This window comes from Mustela lutreola, chromosome 5 (assembly GCF_030435805.1).
Source record: "Mustela lutreola isolate mMusLut2 chromosome 5, mMusLut2.pri, whole genome shotgun sequence".
Classification (NCBI taxonomy): Eukaryota; Metazoa; Chordata; class Mammalia; order Carnivora; family Mustelidae; genus Mustela; species Mustela lutreola.
This window is the reverse complement of record NC_081294.1, coordinates 79,506,172-79,531,018: the sequence shown is the minus strand read 5'-3', so window position 1 is coordinate 79,531,018 and position 24,847 is coordinate 79,506,172. Positions and strand designations below refer to the sequence as shown.

General features: G+C 40.6%; 1 protein-coding gene across 9 annotated transcripts; it reads right to left on the bottom strand.

Annotated features, from left to right (window-relative positions):
• Window positions 1-864: 864 nt before the first annotated feature.
• Window positions 865-20,127, bottom strand: RNF14 (ring finger protein 14). Of its 9 annotated transcripts, none has more exons than XM_059174903.1 (9): window positions 20,067-20,127; window positions 15,761-15,935; window positions 13,761-13,930; window positions 12,560-12,711; window positions 9,088-9,615; window positions 8,196-8,424; window positions 5,413-5,585; window positions 3,851-3,981; window positions 865-2,293 (listed from the first exon to the last, which is right to left on the bottom strand). In XM_059174903.1, the coding sequence occupies exons 3-9, from the start codon at window positions 13,912-13,914 to the stop codon at window positions 2,236-2,238; spliced, it is 1,425 nt and encodes a 474-aa protein (XP_059030886.1). In that variant the 5' UTR covers window positions 13,915-13,930; window positions 15,761-15,935; window positions 20,067-20,127; the 3' UTR covers window positions 865-2,235. The 9 variants fall into 9 exon arrangements, with proteins under 9 accessions (XP_059030886.1, XP_059030883.1, XP_059030885.1 ...); XM_059174900.1 differs by lacking the exon at window positions 20,067-20,127 and adding an exon at window positions 18,252-18,351; XM_059174902.1 differs by lacking the exon at window positions 20,067-20,127 and adding an exon at window positions 17,905-18,306 and having other exon boundaries at window positions 13,761-13,941; window positions 15,792-15,935.
• Between the last annotated feature and the right edge of the window lie 4,720 nt (window positions 20,128-24,847).

Here is a 24,847-nt window from a genome sequence, read left to right as displayed (position 1 = left end):
TGTTGTCAATGTAGGACAAATCTTGGCCCACTTGTTTTTTAAAAAAAAAAACCACAAAACACAACACAACAGGCCTTCATGAAATTAAATGGTGTAATTTGTTTTGTTCTATCATATAGTTTCTTTATCTGCCAACCTTCCAGCTATTTCTTAGGGCATTCAGGGGGTTATCTCAATTTTTCATTTTATTCAAAGACAAAAATATTCTACCCCAAACTACACCACCTTAAAACTACCCCATAACTCATATCTCAAAATTAAGACCTTACAAGCCCTACTCCTTGTTAAAATTGATGGCTTTGTATCTAAGGAAAAAAGGATGAAACATTCAGATGAACAAACAAGTCTGAGACTGACCACTTGCTATGTTTTTTAAAATCATGAAGAAAGAGGAACCTCCCATTTCTTTCTCAAAACTTCATGGTGAAGCTTTCTGTCCTACTTCCACTATATCATCAACACAATGTGCAAAAGCCTAAAATAAAATAACCTCTAGTAAATAACAACCAGTCTGTGAACCGAGGAGCTTCTGAGTGGCTCCTACTAAAAAAGCCTCCCCTCAATTCCTATTCAATCATGAAGCCACTCTTCTTAGGTGTATACTGTATAACTATTTTAATTTCCATTTCGATTCTTTAACTTTAGTTCTTATATAAAATGTGCAAAATGAAAGCTCATGAACCATATGGTTCAAACAAAATATGGGCACTAAAACCTAAGTTCAGTCACGAGTCTGGTTAAGAGAGGAGGTGCTATTCCATGACTTTTTTCTGCTCACTTTAAGAACATGTGTTACATGCCATACAGTTTTTTTTTAATGTGATCAGTTGCCTTGGAGACAGAATAGCAGGAACTCTGCTCTAATTATAAGACAATTTTTAAATTACTTTTATTTTAAGATTAAGCAGCCTCATTGACAATCCAGAAACAGTCCTTGCTGACTCTGGATATACACACACACAAATGGTTGAAAGTGACTCCCCAGTTTTCAATGACAATTTGGGGAAAAAGAACATGTTCACAGCTGCAGCTGGATCCCTCTGTCCTCTTTTTCAAAAAAATCTTATTTTCCCACCACGCCATTCACCAATGGAAAGACATTTTTTCAAAATAAGGAAAGAATTTTTCAAAAGCCATCAGAACCCAGAAACAGGGATCTAGGAATTAAAATTATCGCCCCAAACATTGTTGTTACAAAAAAGGATAGGAAGCCAAATTTCCGTAGCTCATTAGAGAAGGCCTTTAAAAAGAATCCAGAAAATGAGGACTGGAACTACAATAGTATGGAGTTCAAAATGGAGGTAATTAAGGAAAGTACAGCTTGTTCAGCTTGGGAATATATTAGGTTTTCTCTTACACCAGCAGAAATAAAAATATGAGACGCTGGAGTTAATATTAAAATCGTCCTTACTGATGGAAGGTAGGGTCAGAGTGAAGGAAGAGAAGGATAAACAAAAGGTAGCAAAGACAAGTCATTTTGAATCTGGGTTCTATGGTCCAGAAGAGTTGAATGGGACTGACATTCTTCTGGGCCAGGATCATTAAATTCTAGACTTGGCTCAAAACCAGTAGACTGCACACCACTAATAAATACCAGGCAACCCACAGTGTTTGTGGCATAAAAAATATTTTTAAAATTATCTATAAATTTCTATTCTGAGAAGCAGTAGATCAAAATGATGCTGAGCCAGCCAATCAGCTACAGAGTAAAGGGCTTCCTCTGAAGAAAACTAACTTGGCAGAAACGTAGGTTTAAAGGAATGTAACACGGAGTTAATGAGATCAGGCTCTCAGTACAATTTTAATAAGGCTTCTTTCTACCCACCCCAGTTCTAAGGCGTAGTACTGAGGGGACTCCCACATAATGCCTCAGATGGATGCTTTCAGATAAAAAGGTCTATAAGTTTAACCCTTTACTCTTCTCCTCACCTAAAGCTTGGGGATGAAAATAAATATTTACTTTTTAACTATTCAGAGCTTCGGGCACACTGTAGTATTTAATATTCTCTAGTTTTCATTTTCTGAACCTTTGGCTTATAATTTATGTTACATTGAAAAACATAAGAATGTGCCTTAGTCAGTAGTACCACACGAAAATAGAAACCTTGTTCTTCCACATCTTCTATAAAGGAAGAGTGAATTAATGGTACCCTAAATATCCTGCAAAGTTATTTTGTGTACTCAACAAAAGATTAGGGCAAACCATTCCACTTCCTTATCTTGAGCAGGAGTTAACTAGTCTTCAATCTCATCTTCCCAAATATCTCCATTAACATCCACAGCATGGAACAACCTGGAACCATAAAATAAGGCATATTTGTAGGTACATGGGAAAAACTCATTATCATCTCTTTCCTTCTCTCAAAATTACTTTCTGTACTCTTCTGAAAACATTTTTGTGTATCTTTTCCTTCCTTTAATTACTACACCAGGGAAGGCTGAAATACGGCTCCCTCTGAACAAGCTGTCTTGAAGCTTACAGGAATAGCCCTTTTCAGATCCAGACCAACTCTCTAGGGCCAAGGATTAACAATAATTGGAAATGGGAATCAAAAAACTGATACTCAATGTACACAGTAAATGGAATTAAGCCAGGATTGGGGAAGTCAGGCAATCTAGAAGGGGAACTCTTCCAAATCACCATAATTCTATTACATGTGAATCACTCTACTCTCTGCTTCATTGCCCTTGAACGCTCCACTGGTATAATGTTTTAAAGCTGCCAACTTGTTTTCCTTCCCTATGTTACCTAAAATGTATGCAGTTTTCAACACTAGATTTACAATGGTTCATGGACAGAGCTTGTTTCTTCAACTTCTCTTATAATTTAGTAACACCAATGACTGTAGATACTAGAGAGATGCCTCTTCACAAAGGTCATCAACGGATGCTGAAATCAGAGCCTCTGAAAAACAGGATATTCACACTGTGCCAAGAAATCACCCCAGAGATTACTTATTGACAACAGAAAAGAAAACTTATACTTACAATGGAGCCAACAATAGAACTGAGCAACATACTAATGCAGGACAGCCTGACATTATGGACCTAATGTGATTTGATATGAAGTACACATCATCCCTCAGGAAGTAGTCTTACCAAAAATGTTACTCGAAATCTATTCAAACTCAGTGCAGATCTGACTTGCAATTTATAGGAAATAGGACAAAGAAACTACAAAAGACAACAGCAACAGACAAAACTCTAGAAAGTAAGATGTTCTCCACAGGACAAGTGGTCTGGACTCTCTCAAATGTCAACATGCCCCTCAACACATACAAAAAAAAAAGGCAGGCAAAACTCTTCTATATTAAGAGACTGAAGAGACAGAACCAAGTAAAATGTTTTGAACTTGATTATATCCTGGTTCCGTAAAACAGCTTCAAAAGATTTTTTTAGGGATAACTATGAAGTTTTAAAACACGTTTATTAAATGATAATATGCCATCGTTGTTAAATGTAAGTATTATTGTATAGAAGAATTATTCTTATCTTAGGAGACAATGATGAAGTATTTAGAGAGAAAGCACCCTATCTCCAACTTAGGATCATGTATTAGAAAAGAAATATGGCAAAATATTATCATTTGTTCATTTTGCTAGACCGTATCCTAATAATCATACTCTTTCAACTTTCACCTCTTCTGTGTGTTTGAAAATTTTCACTATAAAAACTTGAGGAGGATAAAAAAGAAAATTTCTGGACAGCATATTTTTGGTCATAAATTCACTTTCAAGAAAATGTAAGACGATATATGTGACAAAATATGTAGGAGAACTCTTTAAGCAAAGTGGCCTACAAATGAAGTACCAAAAACTGCTGCTGAGAGCAGGGGATGGTGTATACATACCGGTTAAAACACGGGGAAGCAGGATCGGTGAAATGTTTATAAGGGTTTGCTCTAGAGAGAGAACCCATGCAAATCCAGCAGAAATACTGCATACAGCCAGTACATGTCATCTTGTTACATCCATCTAGTTTCTGGTGGAAAAGACAGAAAGAGAATAGTATCAAGGCTATAAAAGCAAAAGAGAAAAGCACATGCCAACAAGACTGAGTACATACTTTCTCTAAGTCATCTCCTTTATCCCCATGCAGGGTTGAGCTATACAGGAACACACTGTAACTATTAAATGCCTTTCTCTGTTGCTTTACAAGTAAAATACAGAAAATATTTAGCATATTTAGCTATTACATATTTATAAATATTTAGCAAGTCACAACTAGATATTTCCCCCAAATCTTTTCCGATAAACAGTAGACACAAACCAAACATAGATATTATAAGCTGAACGCGTAAACTACTATTAAAATATTTGGATTTAGTATGTGTGACTTTAAACTTTTTACACAAATCTAGGTAAATACTTAGTATCAAGTACTCCACTGTAACACGGGGTTGAGGGGCACCTGGGTGGCTCAGTGGGTTAAAGCCTCTGCCTTCGGCTCGGGTCATGATCCCAGGGTCCTGGGATCAAGCCCTGCATCGGGCTCTCTGCTCAGCGGGGAGCCTGCTTCCCCCCCCCCTCTCTACTTCTGATCTCTGCCTGTCAAATAAATAAATAAAATCTTTAAAAAAAAAAAAAATTAAAAAAAATAACATGGGGTTGAAACACGTCTGATGTAGTTAAACAGAATGCCAATTTCCTTAATATAGTAACTGGGGAATCACCACCAGGTCCAGTTCAGATACAATAGACTGGAATAGGAAAATCAAAACCATAGGTAAATTCCAATTTTCAAACATATTGTGATTTTGTCAAGAATCAATAGATTTAAAATGTCTATTTTGGCTTAGATTAATAGGAAAATGTCTGCATTTCCTAAGTTTATACTTCTTTTTTTTTTTTTTAAGATTTTTATTTGTTAGAGAGAGAGAGATATACAGAGCGCAAGCACAGGCAGACAGAGTGGCAGGCTAGAGGCAGAGGGAGAAGCAGGCTCCCTGCCGAGCAAGGAGCCCGATGGGGGACTCGATCCCAGGATGCTGGGATCATGACCCGAGCTGAAGGCAGCTGCTTAACCAACTGAGCCACCCAGGCGTCCCAATATACTTCTTAAGCAGGTGTGTTAAATTCCAGGATGAACAGTTCTAAGAAGTCAGGCTTGATTTTTTTTTTTTAATCATGTAAGTGAACTAAGAGTTAATTGTAGCTCTACTAGGCCTTCCTCATAACCCACCCAATTTTGTTATGGATACAATGTGAGAACAATTTTCACTCTATGAAAGCATTTTAAAAAGGTAAGTCTACCTGCATTTAAGATCAGTAACAATATTTGGTAGTGAATTTGCACTGTACAAATAAGTAGGTTTAATAAATGGATTTTCTTAGTCATAAAATTAATAGGCTTCTTAAGGCAATTGTAACAAGCTCATTAAGTGTGTCTGCCAAGTCGGGCCCAAAGCTTTACCTCTATGGGAGTCCCACAGCATGGGCAGCTCTTTGAGTTCTTTTCTAGCCATTCCTTACTTTCCATCTCTTCCAGTGCCTTCTGAATCACCCTCTTACCATACCTCTGTTCCAAAAATCTTTTATTGGCCTCATCTGCTTGCAGGTACTCATTTCTCAAGTCCATTAATTTCTCTGGAAAGTGAAATGGAAAATTAACTTTTATACAACTAAGCAAAGCTGACTAAAAACCATTAAAAAATGGTCATAACCCTTGATTATTCAGTAATGCTATTACTGGAACTTTAATCAAGAGGAAATAATCCAAAGTACAGTTATATGCATGGAGATGCATATAACAAAGGCAAACAAATTAAATGTCCAAAGGAATAACCACATGGGAAAGAGCCACTTAATGGCATAATATTTAGTTCTTAAAAACTTATGAAATGGCTACAACTCAATTAAAACACTCATTACAGAATCCAGAAGGAATATTTAGGTTGTAAGTAGGTAAAAATGACACAAGTACAAATGACAAAGAACATAAAAGAAAGCTCCAGCTAGAGAAGTTGGACTTGGACAAGGTATCAGAATAAGAGGTCATCTTTTTTGTTGGTTCTGACTTATTAATATTGGCACGTTTGTGCAACTAGTAGCACAGTTTAAAAATGACATAGCTAAAAGACACAAAGGTGGAAAGAGACACTGATTCTCCACAAAGTCAGCATCATTCATCATATGACAATAACAAGCCCTACCAAATAAACAAAAGCATCTTTGGCTCAAGAGCAAAGACTGTTCAGTTCTGTAAGTTAAAAAAAAAAAGTCAGTGACTAAAATTTGCCACCCACAGGTACTGCCAAGTTCCTCCTGTCAACCCTTCCCCTGATATTCTTCAATCTCATGGTACTGTTCCATCGCTTAGCTCGGATGGAACGGGCAGCCATTCTCAAGGGCTTTACTTGGGGACAGAGGCTTTTGTTCACATTCTGTTAACTTAATTTTTCAACACCATTAATTGAAGACCTCTCTCAACACTGTCCTAGTTATTTTATTAGTTTACTCTCCTTGTATGAATTAGATGTCTGACTCCCTTTTTACGCTGTGGATCTTCTGTGGAAGATATCTTTGCACGGTGCACTTCCATGTTCCATCACCTCTACTTAGATGGAGCGGACATGTACCTTTTTATCCTGTCATTTTTATCGCTCTAAAAATTCAAAGCATGTTTGTGTCTCCAGATTTCTTAAGAACAAAGATTACTGCTCCAGCGTTCTCAAAATAATTGTTAGTATTTCATATACTTTATATAGTATCTAATATGTACATATATATATATACAGATATAGATATAGAAAGCAAGTTTTAATCTTGCTGAAGCCCCTAAGCTTCTTTGATTTCTTCCATAAATGCTATGAAACACGTGAGACGTACTTCAGCTTCTCAAGGGTAAGGTTATAGAAGTCTAAAGCAAAGACTTCTATTTTACCCTGGTGAATTCTCCACCCCATCTGACCATACCCACTACAAGACTCTGCTCTAGGCAACTGGAAGAATCTAGTTGTTCTCCTCTTAGGGTCACTTTGTTGGAGGTAATAACACTCTGCTAATGGGAACAATTAGCAACCATCCTAATAATGGCATTAATGGTTACCATTTTGCATTTTCCATAGATAAGCCCTTTGTTCTCAAACTATCCATGGTAAAGGACCAGTTTTTTCCCCCACCACTCTGTCAAAAACCAAAACTTCTGCAAAATACAATCAAATGAATTATTAGAAAAATTATAAAAAGACAAGAAACATAAGCTTTAATTTTTATTAGTTCACACATAAAATTACTGTGAAATCGCTGCAACTTTCTAGCCCTGTCTCTCCATTTCTTTATTTCTCTTGTCACAAATCAGTGTAACAAGGATATGAGCTCCGAGTAAGCACTAGATAGTTTACCTGAACCTTAAAACAACCCTATGAAATAGCTATTATCATTACCCCCTTAGTGTAAGAAGACTAAGCTATCAAAGTCCAGTAAAACTGAGGTCAGAGGCCTGATTTCTCAATCCTTATTTAGATCAGAGTTACGAACAGATTTCACCTCCTGTGCCTGCCTCAATAAATGGTGGCTTTCTGAAGCCCTGAGGGTGAAGGAAGATTCTGAGGCTTTCCTTGACCCAATGATAAAGAATTTGATGACTAATCAGACATACGTGCCATGAAAACAAGAGTGACAGCTAAGATGGTCTGCACTGGCCAAGTAGGAGCAGCATTATCCTAGGTTCCTAGACAGAAATTACCTTGCCATTCCTTCTTTGTCATGTCCCCCCTCCCCCAAGCTATCTCCATGGCTTGTTTCCTTAGTTCTTCCACGTCTTTATTGAAACCACTTTACCACTGAGGTCTTCCCCCTTTACTTCCCTAAGTAAAATCCTAAGCCACTTCCCCAACACAACATTTCATATCCTGTCCCCATTTTTTTTTTCCTCCATAGCTCTTATGACCATCTAATCTTGTTATGTTGTTTGCCTGTCTCTGCCATTAAAATTTAAGTTCCATGGGGGTATTTGGTCACTCCCGTATCTCCAGAGCCTAGCTAGGATAGTAACTGAAACAAAAAAGTATCTGTTAGACGAACACTTCCAAATAGCACGATTCAAGTGTTTAAGCTTTTTCTTGGGGCAGTGTGTGTGTGTGTGTGTGTGTATAAGTGTTTAAGCTTTTTCTTGGGGTGGGGTATGTGTGTGTGCGTGCAAAGGTACATGCGTGCAGAGGACAGGAGTATTGCGTTCACACAGTTACAACTCACCTGCAGTCACCTTACATGGAGAGACCCCGTGGTAAGTCAATCTGCACAAGGTACAAAAGGCAAAATTGCAACTGGAGCAGATGCCCATGGTGCAGCCAGGCTCCTGCATCACAGGCAGCTGGCAGCACGGGCGGGGGCAGTACACCACATCCGCCATCAGGTCCAAGGTGGACTGGAGGAGAAGACGGTCGTAACGGGCAAATAACTCTGTTTCCACTAGCTCTTTGACCTGAAGGGAAATAGAAAATACATAAATGTGAGGATTTCCCAACCAGTTCTGATTCTGAGGCGATCCTTAAAATGCCGGTGCTAACTAGACGCACCCAAACTCAAACTCTTTTACTTCAAAACCAAACCGAATGTGGCCAAGTCTATACCCTGACTGAGATGCGGGCTACATGGGTTTACACATGTGTCAAAGCTAAGTAAACTGTACACTTTAAATGGGTACATTTATGGGTTAATAAAGTCGATTTTAAAAAAAAAGGTCAAAGCGAGGATGTTGTCCCTGCTTCAGTTAACCATGCCAAGGAATGTGCTCTTCAGATCTCAACCTCACACAGAGGGAGGCTAGTGATTATGCAAGGTTGATGGGATCCCAGCAGATAAAGTAAATCACCAAAATGCTTCATAATTACTTTTATGACACTCATCCCTGCCAAGAATTGCCAAGAACTAGCCTAGGCCAGCAGAGGAAGCATTTACATTCACTTCAACAGCTGAGTAAGTTGAGGAAGATCAAGGCATTCCTGACAGATACATTGAAAGAACTTGAACCTGGCACCAAGGCCTCAGCCTGCCCAGAGGAGCCCCATCAAGGAAGTTCCTGAGAAGATGTCCCCCCTTGGTGAAAGAGAATCAGGAGGCAGCTCTCAGCAGAGTAGAGGATTACCTGACCAGGAGTGGCCACGGAAGGGCACTTGGGTTCTGGGCAGTTGAGGCACTGAACTTGGCCATCTCTGATCTGGATTTCAAAGTAGTCCTTTAGACAGGCTTTGCAGTACACATGCCTACATTCCAAGAAGTACATGCATTCACTCCCCAGCTTCTCACAGAAACAGATATTGCACAGGAACAATTTACTGTTAAAGCATTTTATCTGCTGAGCTTGATCAAAGTCCAAGATTTCCTGGATGAGACTCGACAAGGATTCCACATCCTGCACAGCTCTCTCATCCACAGCCTCCTCTTGCTCTGCATCTGATCCAGCAGCTCCTCCAAACTCTAGCTCCATGCTGGGAGAGGCCTGAGCCGTCCTTCTCTGCACCTTTTTCTGAGAACCCATCTTGAGCTCAAAAGGAGAGACAATATTCAGGTATGCTAGCGTTTCTTCCTTAAGAAACTGCATCCAAGCGAACAGGACCACGTTGCCACGGTGTTCTTCCCACAGGTTGTCTAAGTGCTTGCAGAGAGCAGAGAGCTAGAAGAGAGCACAGGAGGGTGCTGGTGAGTGTGGGAAGATGAGGATACCGTCAACTCCTCATTTCCCTTGAAATCTTTTTAACTTCTGAGTTAAGCCCTTACAATTCCTAACACGATCTTAGTGGAGCACTTCTTACACTATTCAACAATGTGAGTCACAGCAGAACACACAGTCAGAAGCTAAAAGAAGCTGAAAACGAGAGAAATGGCAAGACTACAGGTTTATGTATGAGCCACTGAAATGGAGGATCTTGTCTGTATTTGTTTTTTTAGTATTGCTACATATCTCATGTAGGAGAATGAAATGGAACTCTAAAATGCACTACTTCTATTCTTCTGGGGTCCTTGTCCTATAGGTACCCTGCATAATGGTAAGAAGGAGAGCAGTTTAAAAATATCATCCAAGTTATTAATTCTAACTTTTTCAGTCCCATCAAAAAGTCAACTCATGGGAAAGAATCACTAACAGAATCCAACCTCAGAAGCCTCCTTAGTCAGGTTTATAAGCCGGTTTTAACTAAGCGATCTGGGCTTACACGAGATCCTGATTAACGGAGGGAGACAGACTGATATGGAACCTGGACATGATTATAAGCCCTCAACATGGTTTCACACTTCCTAAGCTAAGCAACCAAAGTTTAAACTACTTTGACTTTTCCTCTTTAAAGGTGGTTTGTTCAATTTGAAAGGGAAATATAAGAGGATTTTCCATTAGAAATGTAGAATATTAGTAAGTAGAGCTCAGAATTATAAGCAGCTTTTCTTTTTAGCCAAACACAAAAAATAAGCCTTCCAGATGCAGACAAATTGTGTAAATTTAAATAACAAATGAAAAAGGGCCACATTTTCTATTCCTTGTTCTACATGATGCCATTCACTAAACCCTCCATAGGCACAAACATAAACACTTCCTGAACTTGAAAACTTATTATGTTAAATACCATGCAAAATGTTTTTTCACATTTACATGAATATGCCTCTAAGATAAATCATACTTCTGAGAAACCTGCTGAAATGTGTAAAATGTTATTAAATACTAAAAGGGGAGCTCTGAGTGCTATTTGAGCCACCAAGTCCAATGAAGAAGACATTCTCCTTCATCTTCTTTTCTTTTCCAGCCCCTTCTCAAAAGAGGCAGCTGGAATGCACATAAATGTGAGGTGGGGGGAACTGAGAGAGGAAAAGAGTAAGAGAGACTGTGTTTTTGTACATCTAGTGGGAGAAGCATAATGGAAAATACCATGAGGCTAAATTCATTTCCCTTCTCTGTACCAACCAATCCAGGGAAAGCCAGGACCATGTGTCAACTTCTCTATCAACAGGTGAGATTCACAATCACAAGAAATCAGGGCCCAGCAGGGGCGCCTGGGTGGCTCAGTGGGATAGGCCTCTGCCTTCAACTCAGGTCGTGATTCCAGGGTCCCAGGATCGAGCCCCACATCAGGCTTTCTGCTCAGAGGGAGCCTGCTTCCCCCCTCTCCCTGCCTGCCTCTCTGCCTACTTGTGATCTCACTCTGTCAAATAAATAAATAAAATCTTAAAAAAAAAAATCAATTAAAAAAAAAGAAATCAGGGCCCAGCAAACAAGAATTGAACCAAGAAGGGATATGAGGCCAATTAAAACATCAATCATATGCACAAGAATTTATCTGATAGAGAATCCTGATGTAATTTCAGCTGTAACACATTAAATAATGAACAACTCTCCTCTCCCCACACTCCCAAAAGCCAGAAGAAAAAGTAGATGCTAGTTGGATGGAATCTGAAACTGCAACCACACACTCACTGAATCCGTCCTTGTTTCCTACCTGTGTGTACGCATGTGCACACATGCATGGATATGAAATATCATGAGCTCTCTGGAGGAATGAGATTATTGGTATCTAAAGAATTCAGTCAACTCTCTGTGATCTAAATGTCAAACAGCCTTGATATTCTTGGGCAAATTATCCACTGTCTTGCATATATTGCCTCTGCCACAGATATCAGGATGTTAGGTAATATCCTTTTTTTATTCGACATGTATTACCCTTTTTTAAAACAGTTTTAAAATCATAAGCTCAATTTTACAAAAGCATTCTCATCTGAAAGATTAGACTAGTCCGTGGGGTGGAATGAAAACTCCATGGATCAAAAGAGAGAAACTGACAAGCTGTTCCTTGAGGTCAAGTAATTCTGACAGCTTTTGTCTCAATATACATCAGCCTATCAATCTTCATCACGAGTTCTAGAAAAGTAGCTGCTATTGATCCATTATCTATCCAGAGTACTTTATATTAGCTTCCAGTCCTATTTACATCTCAATCAAGAGCCAAGGTTGTTACTAGGAAAGGATATGTAAGCCCGAGGAAATGAAGATTTCACAATACGAGGTTCATGAGAAAGGAGATGTAGGAATCATACACATTTCTACTTGCGTGCATTTATATCCATGGCAGACCAGTCAACAAATATCTGTTATTAATACACAGATCTCTAAAAATAAAAGCACTTACTATGTTTACTTAGGAAATGTGTTTATTCTAAGTACATCAGCTCAATTTTAGTCCTCCTAATTACAGTTAAATCTTTTATTTAAGGACTGGATAAAAGTAAAGTAATACCAACATCTAAGGAAAAGGAGGAGGACCCTATTGTCTCTATTACAATGCAGATTAAATGCGTAAATAGCAAGATACAGAAAAATATATATATACTTGATTAAAAATTATTCTTACTGCAATTCAAAATGATTAGTCATCCTAATCATTGCCATTCCTTTCTAATACCCAACATTTTCAATTCATTAACATTAGGATTCATGAAGTCAAGGGGAAAAAATTACAAAATCAAAGCCATTTGTTCTTCATGCACTGAATCAAGATCATCAAGGTAGTCTTCAATTAAAGATGTTTTTTTAAGTTTCTAAAAATGGATAGGAGAAATTAAGTTTCGGGTCTAACCTGAGTTGGTGACAGCCATTTGCCACTAAGTGTGAATGAAGGTGGGGAGGAGGATGGATAATCTGGTGGCAGTTCAAAGTTCAGCACAAGTGGAGGCAGAAAGCAAATGGTGTATTCAAAGCCACCATTCTGGAGACACTCATTTGAATTGCCTGAACCAAAAACAAAGATTAGAAAGAATCAGTTGGTCAACACTTGAGTGTCCATCACTGTTGAGCGGTGCTCAAGAAAGACTAATGCTTTAGCTGAGGGGATAAAGACCCTCCCCCAAAGCATTTTCTATCGTAGCCACCACCTTAAAAAAAAGATCTTGTAAGCCCTTGAGAAATCTACTAAGCACCATGAAATTTCTAATGAAGGCACATAACTTATTATCACATATACTTTTGAGTACAAATTCCTAACACTAACTGAAAGCAAGTAATATACAATGTTTTCTTTTGTTGTTGTTTTACAGTAGATGATTACGGACACCATCTAGAGAAAAGGATGTTTATTTCTATTAAGAGCCATGACCTACTTAGAGCAGCACGTGCCAACTATCCATGAATCATAGCTAGGAGAATTTATGCCAATACAATGATCTCAGGCTCGAGGGCAAGATACAGCACACAACACTCTCACAATCAAAGTTTCATTTTAAATTATCACACTTACTTTCTTTACTCAATGCCTTTATAGTAGAAACTTTTTGAGAAAGTGTGCACCAAAGTCTTCTGTGAACGTTTCTATCAAAAGCAGCAGTTTTTTGTTTTTTTCTGAAGCAAAAGGTCACAGAGTAACAGCATATATCACAGGTTTATGGTAGTTGAAATGATTCTGGAAACCAAATAATATTAACAACCACCACGGTATTTTAAAGCTTTCCACGCATTTTCACATACATTATGTCATTTTCTCTTTTATTATCCCTATTTAACAGCCAATGACTCATAGCTGATAAACTGCTAGCTAGACGATTAGAACACACGAAATATGTAGGATAATATCCCAATTCAGTGGTCAAAAGGCGAATCAAATTGAGAACTATTTACCCTCTGTCCAATTTTCAATTAAAAGAGAAACATGCGTTCAATCTGTAATACTATCATTTACTACTAATGCCTGTGAACACAAGATGTCAAATAATTTAGGGTACACTAAGAAACTGAGAATAACCTTTATTTAGAAAAATCTGTTTAAGAGAATATTATTAACTAACCGCTCACAAATATCTTGAAATTTTGTGGCAAGTCCAAATAGATCCTGGTTTCTCCACCTTGGACAGACTCTGCTTTTCTAAATTCATCTCCATCATAAATACTCGCCAGGGCCAGCAATTCATCCTCCTGAGCTTCTCGATCTTCTGACGACATTTAATTTTCTGAGAAGCTGAAGACAATTATTCCAATTAGTTAAGAATAGAAAAGGCACAGAGTTTGGCACCAAAGAAAAAAAAAGTAAAGTTCCTCACAAACAACTGCAAAGAATCAATATTCTCACTTTTCTGCTCAACTAGAAATGATAAGAGATATCTAATACCCTAGTAACTTTGCAATAATAACAGCTTTTCTTTTTTAAACAGTGTATTTTTTTCTGAGATTTTATTTATTTATTTGACAGAGAGAGACACAGCAAGAGAGGGAACACAAGCAGGGGGAATGGGAGAGGGAGAAGCAGGATCCCTGCTGAGCAGGTAACCCGATTCGGGGCTCGATCCCAGGACCCTGGGATCATGACGAGAGCTGAGGGCAGCCGCTTAATGACTGAGCCACCCAGATGCCTCAATAATAACAGTTTTTTCAAAAATGATGGTTGTGGTGCTTCTTTTTTTTAAAGATTTATTTATTTATTTATTTATTTGACAGAGAGGGAAATCACAAGTAGGCAGCGAGGCAGGCAGATAGAGAGGGAGAAGCAGGCTCCCTACTGAGCAGAAAGCCTGATGTGGGGCTCAATCCCAGGACCCTGGGATCATGACCTGAGACAAAGGCAGAGGCTTAACCCACTGAAGCTTCCAGGAGCCCCAGCTGTGGTGCTTCTAATTGCCGACTTCATCAGCTATAGGTATCACTGATTTAGGGGGGAAAAAGCATGAATTTTAAAAAAAATTTTTAAAAAGGACAAATCATTAGGGCACCTGGGTGGCACAGTTGGTTAAGCTTCTGATTCTTTGTTTTGGGTCAGGTAGTGATCCCAGGATTGTGGGACTGAGCCCCGCATCAGGTCCAACGTCAGCGTGGAGTCAGCTTCAGTTTCTCCCTCCCTCACCCTCTGCCCCTCCTGCTCAAGCTCTCTCTCTAAAATAAATCTTAAAAAAAAAAAAAGAACAAATCACAAATTATTTTGACTTGCCACCCAAAACAAGCAAAGTGCCTTGCTCACAGAAAGATTAAAGTATATGTGATACACTTCCTAAAAATCAATAAATTTTTTTTTTTTAATGCATAGAAATCTCTAGGGCAGGTTTTCTCAACCTCAGTACTACTGACACTTTGGAACAAGTAATTCTTTGTGGTGGGAGGCTGTCCTGTGCCCTACAGGATGTACCAACATCCCTGGCTTCAACCTACTAGATGCCAACAGCATACCTCCCCCTCAACATAGCCAAATGTGCCCCCCCACAGGGGTGCAGCAGAGGGACTGCTCCCAGTTGAGAACACTCTGTTCTCAAGAATGTTACAGAGACAGATACTATAGGAGAGGTTAGATAACTTAGAGGCCAGCAAAGGAACACTAAATTTTTCAAGTACAACACTCTGTCACAACAATTATAAAATTCACCATTATTTTAGGCAAAACTAAGAATGAAAATACACTACAATTACAATGTAAAATCAAGGCTTTTCAAGTGCATCAGCTGAAAGATGCACAGTTTCAGGTAATGTATATGTGGAAAAATGTGTAATGAGAATCTAAGGAAATTACTTTATTAAGGCAACAATAAAAAATTACCATTCCATCAATTAAAATGTTGGACTATAACTGGATTTGCAAATATGCACCCTCTCAACTAAAAAAAAAATTTTAATTGAAATGTACACAACCAAAAAATTAGGACATTATAAAAAGTAACACTACAAAACCTGAACAAGTTCATTTAAAATGACTCTGTTTTCAAAAAATATTTTTTTGCCAGATGATGATCTCGGTTCTGCTTAAGCAGCATCCCTACCCCAAACAGAATAACAGTGACATGTTCCAGTTGAGGTGAGTTGGTACCTGTTGATAACAACCAGAAGAAAAGGATATTAGCAATGCAGCCTGTTTTCAGTTCAGAATTTAGAATTTATGCAAATCCCATTTATCCTCCAGAAGGTGGAGATGTGACTGTTGAAGTTGGATAAAAGGCCAAGATCTGGAACTCATACTAGATATACCATAGAAATCCTGCCATCTGCAGAAAAAAAAAAAATACAAAAGATGGTGTTAAGACACTCTCCAAATTTAAATTCTGAATTTCTGTTATTACCATTTAAGTCAAACACATCCTAACATAGTTGATGCCAATCTACAGCTGCATATTACTTTCCCTAGGAGAGCCTAACTGAGCCAAGTGGTTAAAGGGGTATTTGCATGTCCCCAGGGAGGAGACAAGCCTTATCTGACTGCCTTCAGCCCTGGGAGGAGCCAAGGTGGACTACCAAGGTCACACGTGACAGGAGCGCACTAAGTCCCATAACAAGCATCTAAACATCCTCTTGGGTTTTTGTTTTTGTTTCTTCTTTCCTCTTCAGCTTCTCCTCTTCTTCATTTCCTATCCCCCTCCAGTTTTTCCTCTCACCTACTAATGAATTACTCCTGCTAGGGACATTCAACATTAGGTCAATTTAACCATGACAGCAAGATATTTAAAACAAAACAACAAAAGCGTGCACATGCATGCACACATACACACTTCTAAGTTCAATTCTGGAAATTTGAGAGCCAGACTTCTTAACTACGAGTAAGGGGGAAGGAGAGGGTCGTTACAGAGAAACCTAAGAACACCATGAAGTTATGTGCAAAAATATTATATGAAGCAGAATTTTTAAACCAGATTCTCAGATGTGACTCCCAAATAAGAATGAAATTCAGAAATCAATTTGCATTTATTGAGCACCTTCTTTATGTTGTATTACGTCCTTTCACACTATCTTATTTAATCTTAAACAATTTTACCAGACATAGTGCGTGGGGATAACATAATTACGTTTCTGTTTGAACATTTATAAATAAGGTGAAAGATGAATTTATAATGATTCTGGTTTTAGGTTAGTGTTCTCCAGCTTGTCTGCACATTAGAATCACCTGGAGAACTGTGTTCTCTCAATAACCAGGCCATATTCTACAGCAATTAAATCAGCATTAGTAGTTATCCAACCTCTCCAGGTGATGAAGTGCAGCTAGGACTGAGAAGCTCTACTCCAAACACTGGCTCCCATAAACAGCTCCCAATAACCTATCCCACCTGACCCCACCATCTAAAGCTGCCACCTGGTCCCAGTCCCTTAACTCACAAGGCAGACCCACAGTTTCATTTTATCCACTCAGCTCTCAAGAGCCACGTCCAAAGTCCCTATTCTATGTAAAAATGTTCCAATTACATGTTAAGTCTTTAAAGATCCAGACAACATTTTTTTACTCTAACTTTCCCACATTACCACATCAACCCTTGGCACTATCGTAGTTTCTGAACTTGTATCATCAGACTGCATTAGCTCCTTAAGGGCAAATATCAGATCTTTTCCATCTGTGTGTTGTCCTCGCCATCTAGTAGTGCCCTGTGTCTGGCACTGGGGGAAAAAGTGTAACTGAACGGGTGTGAGATGCAGTGTGGTGAACTGGGGACCAGAACCTTAAGGTTGAATGACCGCTCTGTCACATCCCACTCGTAGCAGGATTCACAATAACACCAAGAAAGTAACACTGGGCTCTTAAGCGTGTATCAGGCGTTGTGCTAAGCCCTTTAAATGCATTACCTCCTGTTAGATTCCCACAACTCCATGAAACAAGTCCTCTTACCGCTTCCATTACACAAATGAGAAAAATGACCGTTTAAGTCCCTTTAGGGCCCAAGGTCACACCGCTAGTAGATAACTAAATCTGGGTTCAGACCACTCTGTTTCTTCATCTGGAACCCAGGAACTAGAATAAACCCTTGCGCCATCCGATGAGAGATGAACAGCAAGTTTAATATTAGCCTTGGCAACTACACCATGGAGGGAAGCCCTCCTCCGCCGGGTTTCCCTTCGGCCTGGGAAAATCCTACTCATTCTCCCAGGCCACACGGTGCAAACTGCAGAGCTGGGGTCAGCCCTGGCTCCGGAATCAGCACGCCGCCAAGGCACCACCAGGCGTGCTGAGTCGTTGTCTGTGCGACTCACCTACAACCAGGGAGCAAGCCCCAGCCTCGCCGCCGGCCCTAGCCCTTGGACACGGAGGGCGCTGTACGAACGTGGGAGGTGGGAGCCGGTCCCAGGCGTCCCCAACCAGCAGGGCCTGGACCTTCCCCTACCTCTTCGGAGCGCCCGGGGGTGGGTGGGATGTCAGCCGGCCCCGGCTGGGGACGCCCCGTCCGGGATTTCGGGGGCTCGGGCCCACTGTGCAGTCCCGGCCCGGCCGCTCTTCTCGGCCTCACGCGCCCGGAGCGCGGTCCACACCGTACGTTCCGGCCACCCCGCCGTTCCGGGCCCGAAAGTTCCGCCCTCCGCCCTAGCCCTGGTCTCCTCACCACCACCGCCGCGCCGGCCTACAGACGCCCGGCTCAACCAGCGCTCGGCACCGCCTCTTCCGTGTTTGGAGCTGTCAGCTGAGCCCGGCGGATCCGGCTGGGGCGGCCCGGCGAGGGGAGGGCTTTGCGCAGCCGCCATGACCGCCCCGGGCCCTCGGCCGCCCCCTGAAGGCTAACGGCGGCGCTGCCGGCGCGATCTGTGTCACCACCTCCGCATCCCCGCCTGGAAATTAAGTGTGCTTCTGGACGAGTTGACATATATACAGATTTTGTGCCCCGGGGGCTTCTTGCCGTAGTTCTGGGATGGGCCCGGGAATTAAAATTTTTGCCAGTCCCAAGAGGTGAACGAAAGGCAGTGGTCTATCCAAAACAGACACTCCAGTAACAATCCCACACCTGCTCCTTCAGGTAGACTAAGCAAGTCTCCCGCATCCCAATTTCTTTCTCAGAGATGCTGCCCATCTTTATGGTACCTCCTCCATGAAAGCATTTACTCATTGTTCATATTATAACAGTAATAACTACCACGTTTATGGAACGGTTAGGATGCTTCAAGGACTTTGCTAAGGGCTTTATGTACATTTTCTCTTTATCTTCACCGTAACCTCGAGATTTTAGGTACTATTTGTTATTTCCACTTTATTAATGAGGAAATTGAAACCTAGGGATGTTCAGGAACTTACCAAAGGGTACATGATTATTGAGAGGCAGAGCGGGAATTAAAATTGCATGCCCTCTACCCTACATCGTATGTATAAATTAACTCAAAATGGATCAAAGACCTAAATGTAAGAGCTAAAACTGTTAAACTCTTAGAAGAAAATGTGGGAGTAAATCTTCATGAATCTGGATTAGGCAACAGTTTCTTAGATAAGAAACCAAAAGCACAAGCAAAATAAAAAGAAATAGATAAATTGAACTCAACACAATTCAAAACGTTTTGTGCTTCAAATGCACTATCAAGAAAGTGAAAAGACAACCTACGGAATAGGAATATTTGCAAATCATTTATCTAATATTCAGGATATATAAAGAACTCCTGTAACTCAACAATAAAAAAAAAGATTTAAAAATCCCAACTTTAAATGTTTTTAAGTTTTAGACTTGTTGTAGCATGGGCAAAGGCTCTGAATAAACATTTCTCCAAAGAAGATATACAAATGGTCCAGAAGCACATGAAAAGACACTCAACATCATTAGCCATCAGGGAAAAGCACATCAAAACCACAAGGAGAAACCACCCTCACTAGGATGGCTATAATAAAAAGACAGATAATAACAAGTATTGATGAGACTGGGAGAAATTGGAACACTCATACATTTCTGGGAACATAAAATGGTGTAGCTGCTCTAGAACACAGTTTGACAGTTCCTCAAAAGGTTAAACATAGAGTTGCAGTAAGACACAGCAATTCTACTCCTAGGTGTATACCCAAGAGAGCTGAAAACTGCTCTTGGTCTAATGCTCTCCTATAGCCATCTTGAAATTCTTAATTTTCCAACAGGAAGCTCTCCATTTTCATTTTGCACTGGGTTCCACAAATTATATAGCTCATCCTGCACCCAGGAGAGAAGAAAACCAAGTGGGTGAATCAGGGCATTGAAGGTGCTTACATGACTTCCACAGAGGAAAAACTTTTGAGATTTAAATAATCACTCCTAATTTTCTGTACTGTCATAGATCATACCCAAACCAGAAACATATTCCTTAAAGACACAAAGATGGAGGAAGAGTCTCTGAAGCCATTCACTAATATCATTATTCATGTTAGGCCAAGGAAGTAAAACCAAAAGCAAAATGTATGGCAAACTTACCTCTGAGAGTTCACAGATGAGACCATGAATCCTGCCAGCAACCTCCCAGATGCAAGAAGTGAGGGAGCCTAAGAACCAGCTCGGGAAATTCTCACAAATTGGAGCAGGAGGTGAATTATGACATCACATCATGACATCATGCCAGAGGTCACAGGATGGAGGGACTAGAAAAGAGAATGTCAAAGCAGTGTTAATAATGTGGACTAAATATTTAGAGTCCAGTGTTGAGGTGAGGAATGGATAAAGAGCGTTTTCCAATCAATTTTGGTTTTAGACTCCATAAAAATAAGAGACTTTTGTGTCTTTCGTTTTATGTGCCTGTAGAGTTTTTTAAATTGAGCTTTCCCCGTGTGCCTAGCCTTCCACTGTGCTAAGCATTATCATGCATTATTTCATTTATTTACTTCCTTTAGGGTTTTTTTTTTTTTTAAGATTTATTTCTTTCTTTGAGAGAGAGAGAGCACAGAAGCGCACGCGTGAGTGGGGGGAGGTGCAGATGGAGAGAATCTTCAAGCAGACTCCCCACTGAGAGCAGAGCCCAAGATGGGGCTCAAACTCACAACCTTGAGATCATGACCTAAGCTGAAACCAAGAGTCAGATGCTCAACTGACTGAGCCACCCAGGCACTCCATGCATTATTGCATTTAAATACCCAGGATCTCAGAACGGAGGCAATTTTGTTTCCCCATTTTATAGTTAAGGAAATTGGGGCACTAATGGGTGAAGTTATCTGACCAATGTCTGTCATACGGTGGGGAAATACAGGATTAGGACCAGCTCCTCCAAGGTTCGACACTCTCCTGTAGACTCTAAAAGAATTGCGTTTGTTGTAGCAGAAATACAGAGAGAACAAAATCGTTCTTCCCTTAAGAATTAAAGGGGAGGGGCGCCTGGGTGGTTCAGTGTGTTAAGCATCTGCCTGGCTGCCTTCGGCCCAGGTCATGATCCTGGAGTCCTGGAATTGAGCCCCATGTTGGGCTCCATGCGGCAGGGAGTCTGCTTCCCCCCCTCTCCTTTTTTTTTTTTTTTTTTTTTAAGATTTTATTTATTCATTTGACAGCAATCACAAGTAGGCAGAGAGAGAGGAGGAAACAGGCTCCCCTCTGAGCAGAAAGCCAAATGCGGGGCTCCATCCCAGGACTCTGAGATCATGACCTGAGCCTAAGGCAGAGGCTTAACCCACTGAGCCACCCAGGCACCCCCCTCCCCTTCTTCTTCTGATCCTCCCCCCAATCATGCTCTCTCTCTTAAATTTAAAAAAAAAAAAAAAAAAAAAAAGAATTAAGGGGGAAAACCCTAAGGAAGTCAGCAATAGATTTTATGACTTTAGATTAGGTGAGAATGAGAATAGAGAGAAAAAGAAAGAGACTTACCTCCATCGCCTGTCCCCAAGCACAGAAGATGATGGAGCTGCAGGCTAGAAGAGGATGGGATGTGTGACCTAGAACAGAGGTCAGCACTCTGTCCTGCATGGCTGGACCATCGAGTAGAGAAGCAGGAGTGAGTCCGAATATGCTGGTGACTGGAAGGACGAGAAGGCTTCCATCAGTGCCTGTACCTCTCCCCATCCATCACTGGGGCATCCAGTGGTTGCTCCAGAGACTTTGCTGAGCTCTTCCCACCTGCCTGGTGTTAACAGTCACCTCTTCAATGGCTACCATTCCTGAGCAGCCCTGAAACAAGCCTTAACAACAGATGGGTAGCAGTGTAGAAGGAAAGACCCTGCCCCAACTCTGGGATAGGTCTGGATGGTGGTGAGCTCCACTCTAAGACAGGGGTATCACTGGATTCCTACTAGCATCTTGTCATTGTGTGTTCCCTCACCATGTAGATCTTAAATGGTTTCTTTCTTTTTTTTTTTTTTAAGATTTATTTATTTGACAGAGAGAGAGAGAGATCGCAAGTAGACAGAGAGGCAGGCAGAGAGAGAGGGGGAAGCAGGCTCCCTGCTGAGCAGAGAGCCCAATGTGGGGCTTGATCTCGGGACCCTGAGACCATGACCTGAGCCGAAAGCAGAGGCTTAGCCCACTGAGCCACCCAGATGCCCCTCCTAAAAGGTTTCCAGTCATCACATGGGAATCTGAAACATTGGTTTTTCTTTCAAATAGGGGCTTCAGGGTAAAAAACAAATGAGGAACCACTACCTTAAAAGCACAATTATAAATAACTAAACTTTAAAGGGCTACCCACATACCAGGCCTTGCTCTAAATGCTGTGTACTGACTACGCCAAACTTTACAGAACTTGAAAACATAATTACCAGCATCATTATCATTCCTGTTTTAAAACTAAGGAAACTAGGGAGCTTGGGTGGCTGCCTTTAGCTCAGATCGTGATCCCAGGGTGCTGGGATTGAGCCCTGCATCAGTCTCCCTGCTTGGCAGGAAGCCTGCTTCCCCTTCTCCCCTTCCCTCTGCTTGTGTTCCTGCCCTTGCTGTGTCTCTCTCTGGCAAATAAAAATAATCTCTTCAAAAAAAATTAAAAAATAAAACTAAGGAAACTGATGACAGAGAAGTGAAGTGACTTTTCACTGCCACACAAATGCTTTGGATCCAAGCAACTGCAGACTTGAGCCCACATCCTTAACCCCATTGCTATGCTCAGATCAAGTTAACGCTTTGCTTAAGGAAAATGATTAATTGGGTGTGTAAGGAGAAACGGATCACCTGTGTGACCAGCTTCCCTGGTCAAGGCAGCTCCAACAATACCTCAGGTCATCCCAGGGTTATATAAAAACAGATTCTTAAAGAGACTTGAGGTGGCTGACAGCATAAAATGTTTTCTGTGCTTCTGATGCAAGGTAAAATGTGATTTACAATAATAGGCACAGAATGATCATGTTTATACTTGCAACCTGGCATTTTATTATTATTCCCCTGAATAACAGGGAAAAGAGTTTTGTAACCCCAAGGTAACATGGCTCTGTAAGAAGGAAAAGGGGTAAGATTTAGCAGCAGCTGCCATCATAAATCAGTGTGTGGTTGTTTCTCTCAGAGCTCCAGGCTCAACTCCTGGCTGTCATAAACTTGTAAAGGGAAGCCCCATGAGAATTTATGTAATGACGGGAAGACTCATTTTCCTTCCTGCAAGAACCTTTCTGAAGCAACGCAAGAATTAGGTTGATTAGATTCTATGTGAAGAAAGAGAACCAAACCAGTGGTTGAGAGGAAAGAAAAATGTGGGTCAACTTCAGCTACTTCCCTTGCAAAAAAACAAAAAAACAAAACAAAAAAAACCCAAAAAAAACAAAAACAACTTGTAAATAAAGAAGAACATGCTAAATTCCACCAGATAAATGATTGGATGACCAAATAAGTTAATGAATGAGTGTGAGCCAGGTTTCCCCAAGGGTGGTTCTGTCAGTGTGAGAACAGTTCGATCCTGGAGTCACCCAGAAATGCTGAATACATAACAAGGCCAATCAACACAGTCAGCTTCTGAATATTCATGTACAGATGATGCTTCCAGTCAATGTGTTTGATTTTTGTGTTCGCTGATAGATTTTCAAATTCACAGTGTAAATCAAAATTCTAAAGAAGAAGGAAAAGGAGGAGGAGGAAGAGAAGGAGAAGGAGAGGAAGGAGGAAGAGGAGGAAAGAAAACAGAAAAACAGAAGAGAAACTCGTGTTGAGAGTATATACTACTTCTGAGTAGGATGGCCTGGTGAAAATATACTAAAAAAATTGTCATTGTTTACCTAAAATTAAAACTTAACTGGCACTTGTATTTTTATTTGCTAAATCTGACAAACAATTTCTGGGCTAATAACCCTATGGAGAAGAGAAGATTGAGGACAGTGTCTGGGGGCATGCCCATCCCTGGGAGTCAGAAGGAAGGAAAACCAAGGAAGAGTCTGTAGAAACATGGGGGGAGAACCGGCTATGGACAGACCTTAGCTGAACAGTGACACAGGCATGAGGGAGAAGGGGCGACCAGAAGGGTGCTCAGTAAGAAATCCTGATGGCTGTAGAGTTTTGGCCCTTACAAAGTTGCTAGTAGTTCTAAGAAGTTCTAAATCAGTGGTCCTCAATGACATTGAGGTGGAGATGGGGCATGTGTCAGACTGCATACAGAATTAAAATCTACATGCTAGAAGTGGCTCACTTTCCCTCCGAGGTTGGAGAGAAAGACAAAACATATGGGTAACCTTTATTAACTCAGAATTTATGGGGCCCGGTTATGGTTACTAAAGCACAAAATAAAGTCTGAGTCTCCTCTTGCATTTTTCTTGAAAATCATGAAGGAGATCCATAGTCCACAATGATTCATTGGCAAGTCCTCATGTTCACACTACTTCCTCTCACAGCCCCCCACCCTGTTCTCTCATGAACCCCCTCCATGGTCCCCTCAGCCTTCATCAATCCCCCTCTCCTATTTTCCTTTTATTATGTAGATCAATTAAGCCTCTCTTTCCAGAAAAAAAACTTCAAACCAACTTCCCCAACTCTGTCCCAAATGAAAAGGGAAGCCTTTTCGAAGGGAGCTGGCAGTTATGAAATTCTCTTTAGCAGGGTGGAAAGGGGAAGAGTATTAATTTTCTCCCCCTTTCCTTGGTATTCAGATAAGTGATTCTGATATTTGTCCCCTTTTGAGAGCTACTACTCTAATGCAAGACAATCAAAACACAACGCCTTTTCATTTCTTGAAAGATTCTATTATTTGGCAGATATCTACCTACAAAGTACATTTTTTTTTTCCTACTCTGGGCCAGAAAGAGGTGTTATTGTGTGGGAGTAGACAACTGTCATCTGTCCCAACAAAGAGCACAAAGTGTCACATC

Excerpts from the sequence above, each read along its gene's own strand:
- RNF14 (XM_059174903.1), bottom strand. The coding sequence starts at position 13,914 with ATGTCGTCAGAAGATCGAGAAGCTCAGGAGGATGAATTGCTGGCCCTG. Across the intron at positions 8,425-9,087 it reads CCGTGGCCACTCCTGGTCAG|GTCAAAGAGCTAGTGGAAAC; the intron begins GTAATCCTCTAC and ends ATTTCCCTTCAG. Across the intron at positions 5,586-8,195 it reads TCCATGTAAGGTGACTGCAG|AGAAATTAATGGACTTGAGA; the intron begins GTGAGTTGTAAC and ends TTCACTTTCCAG.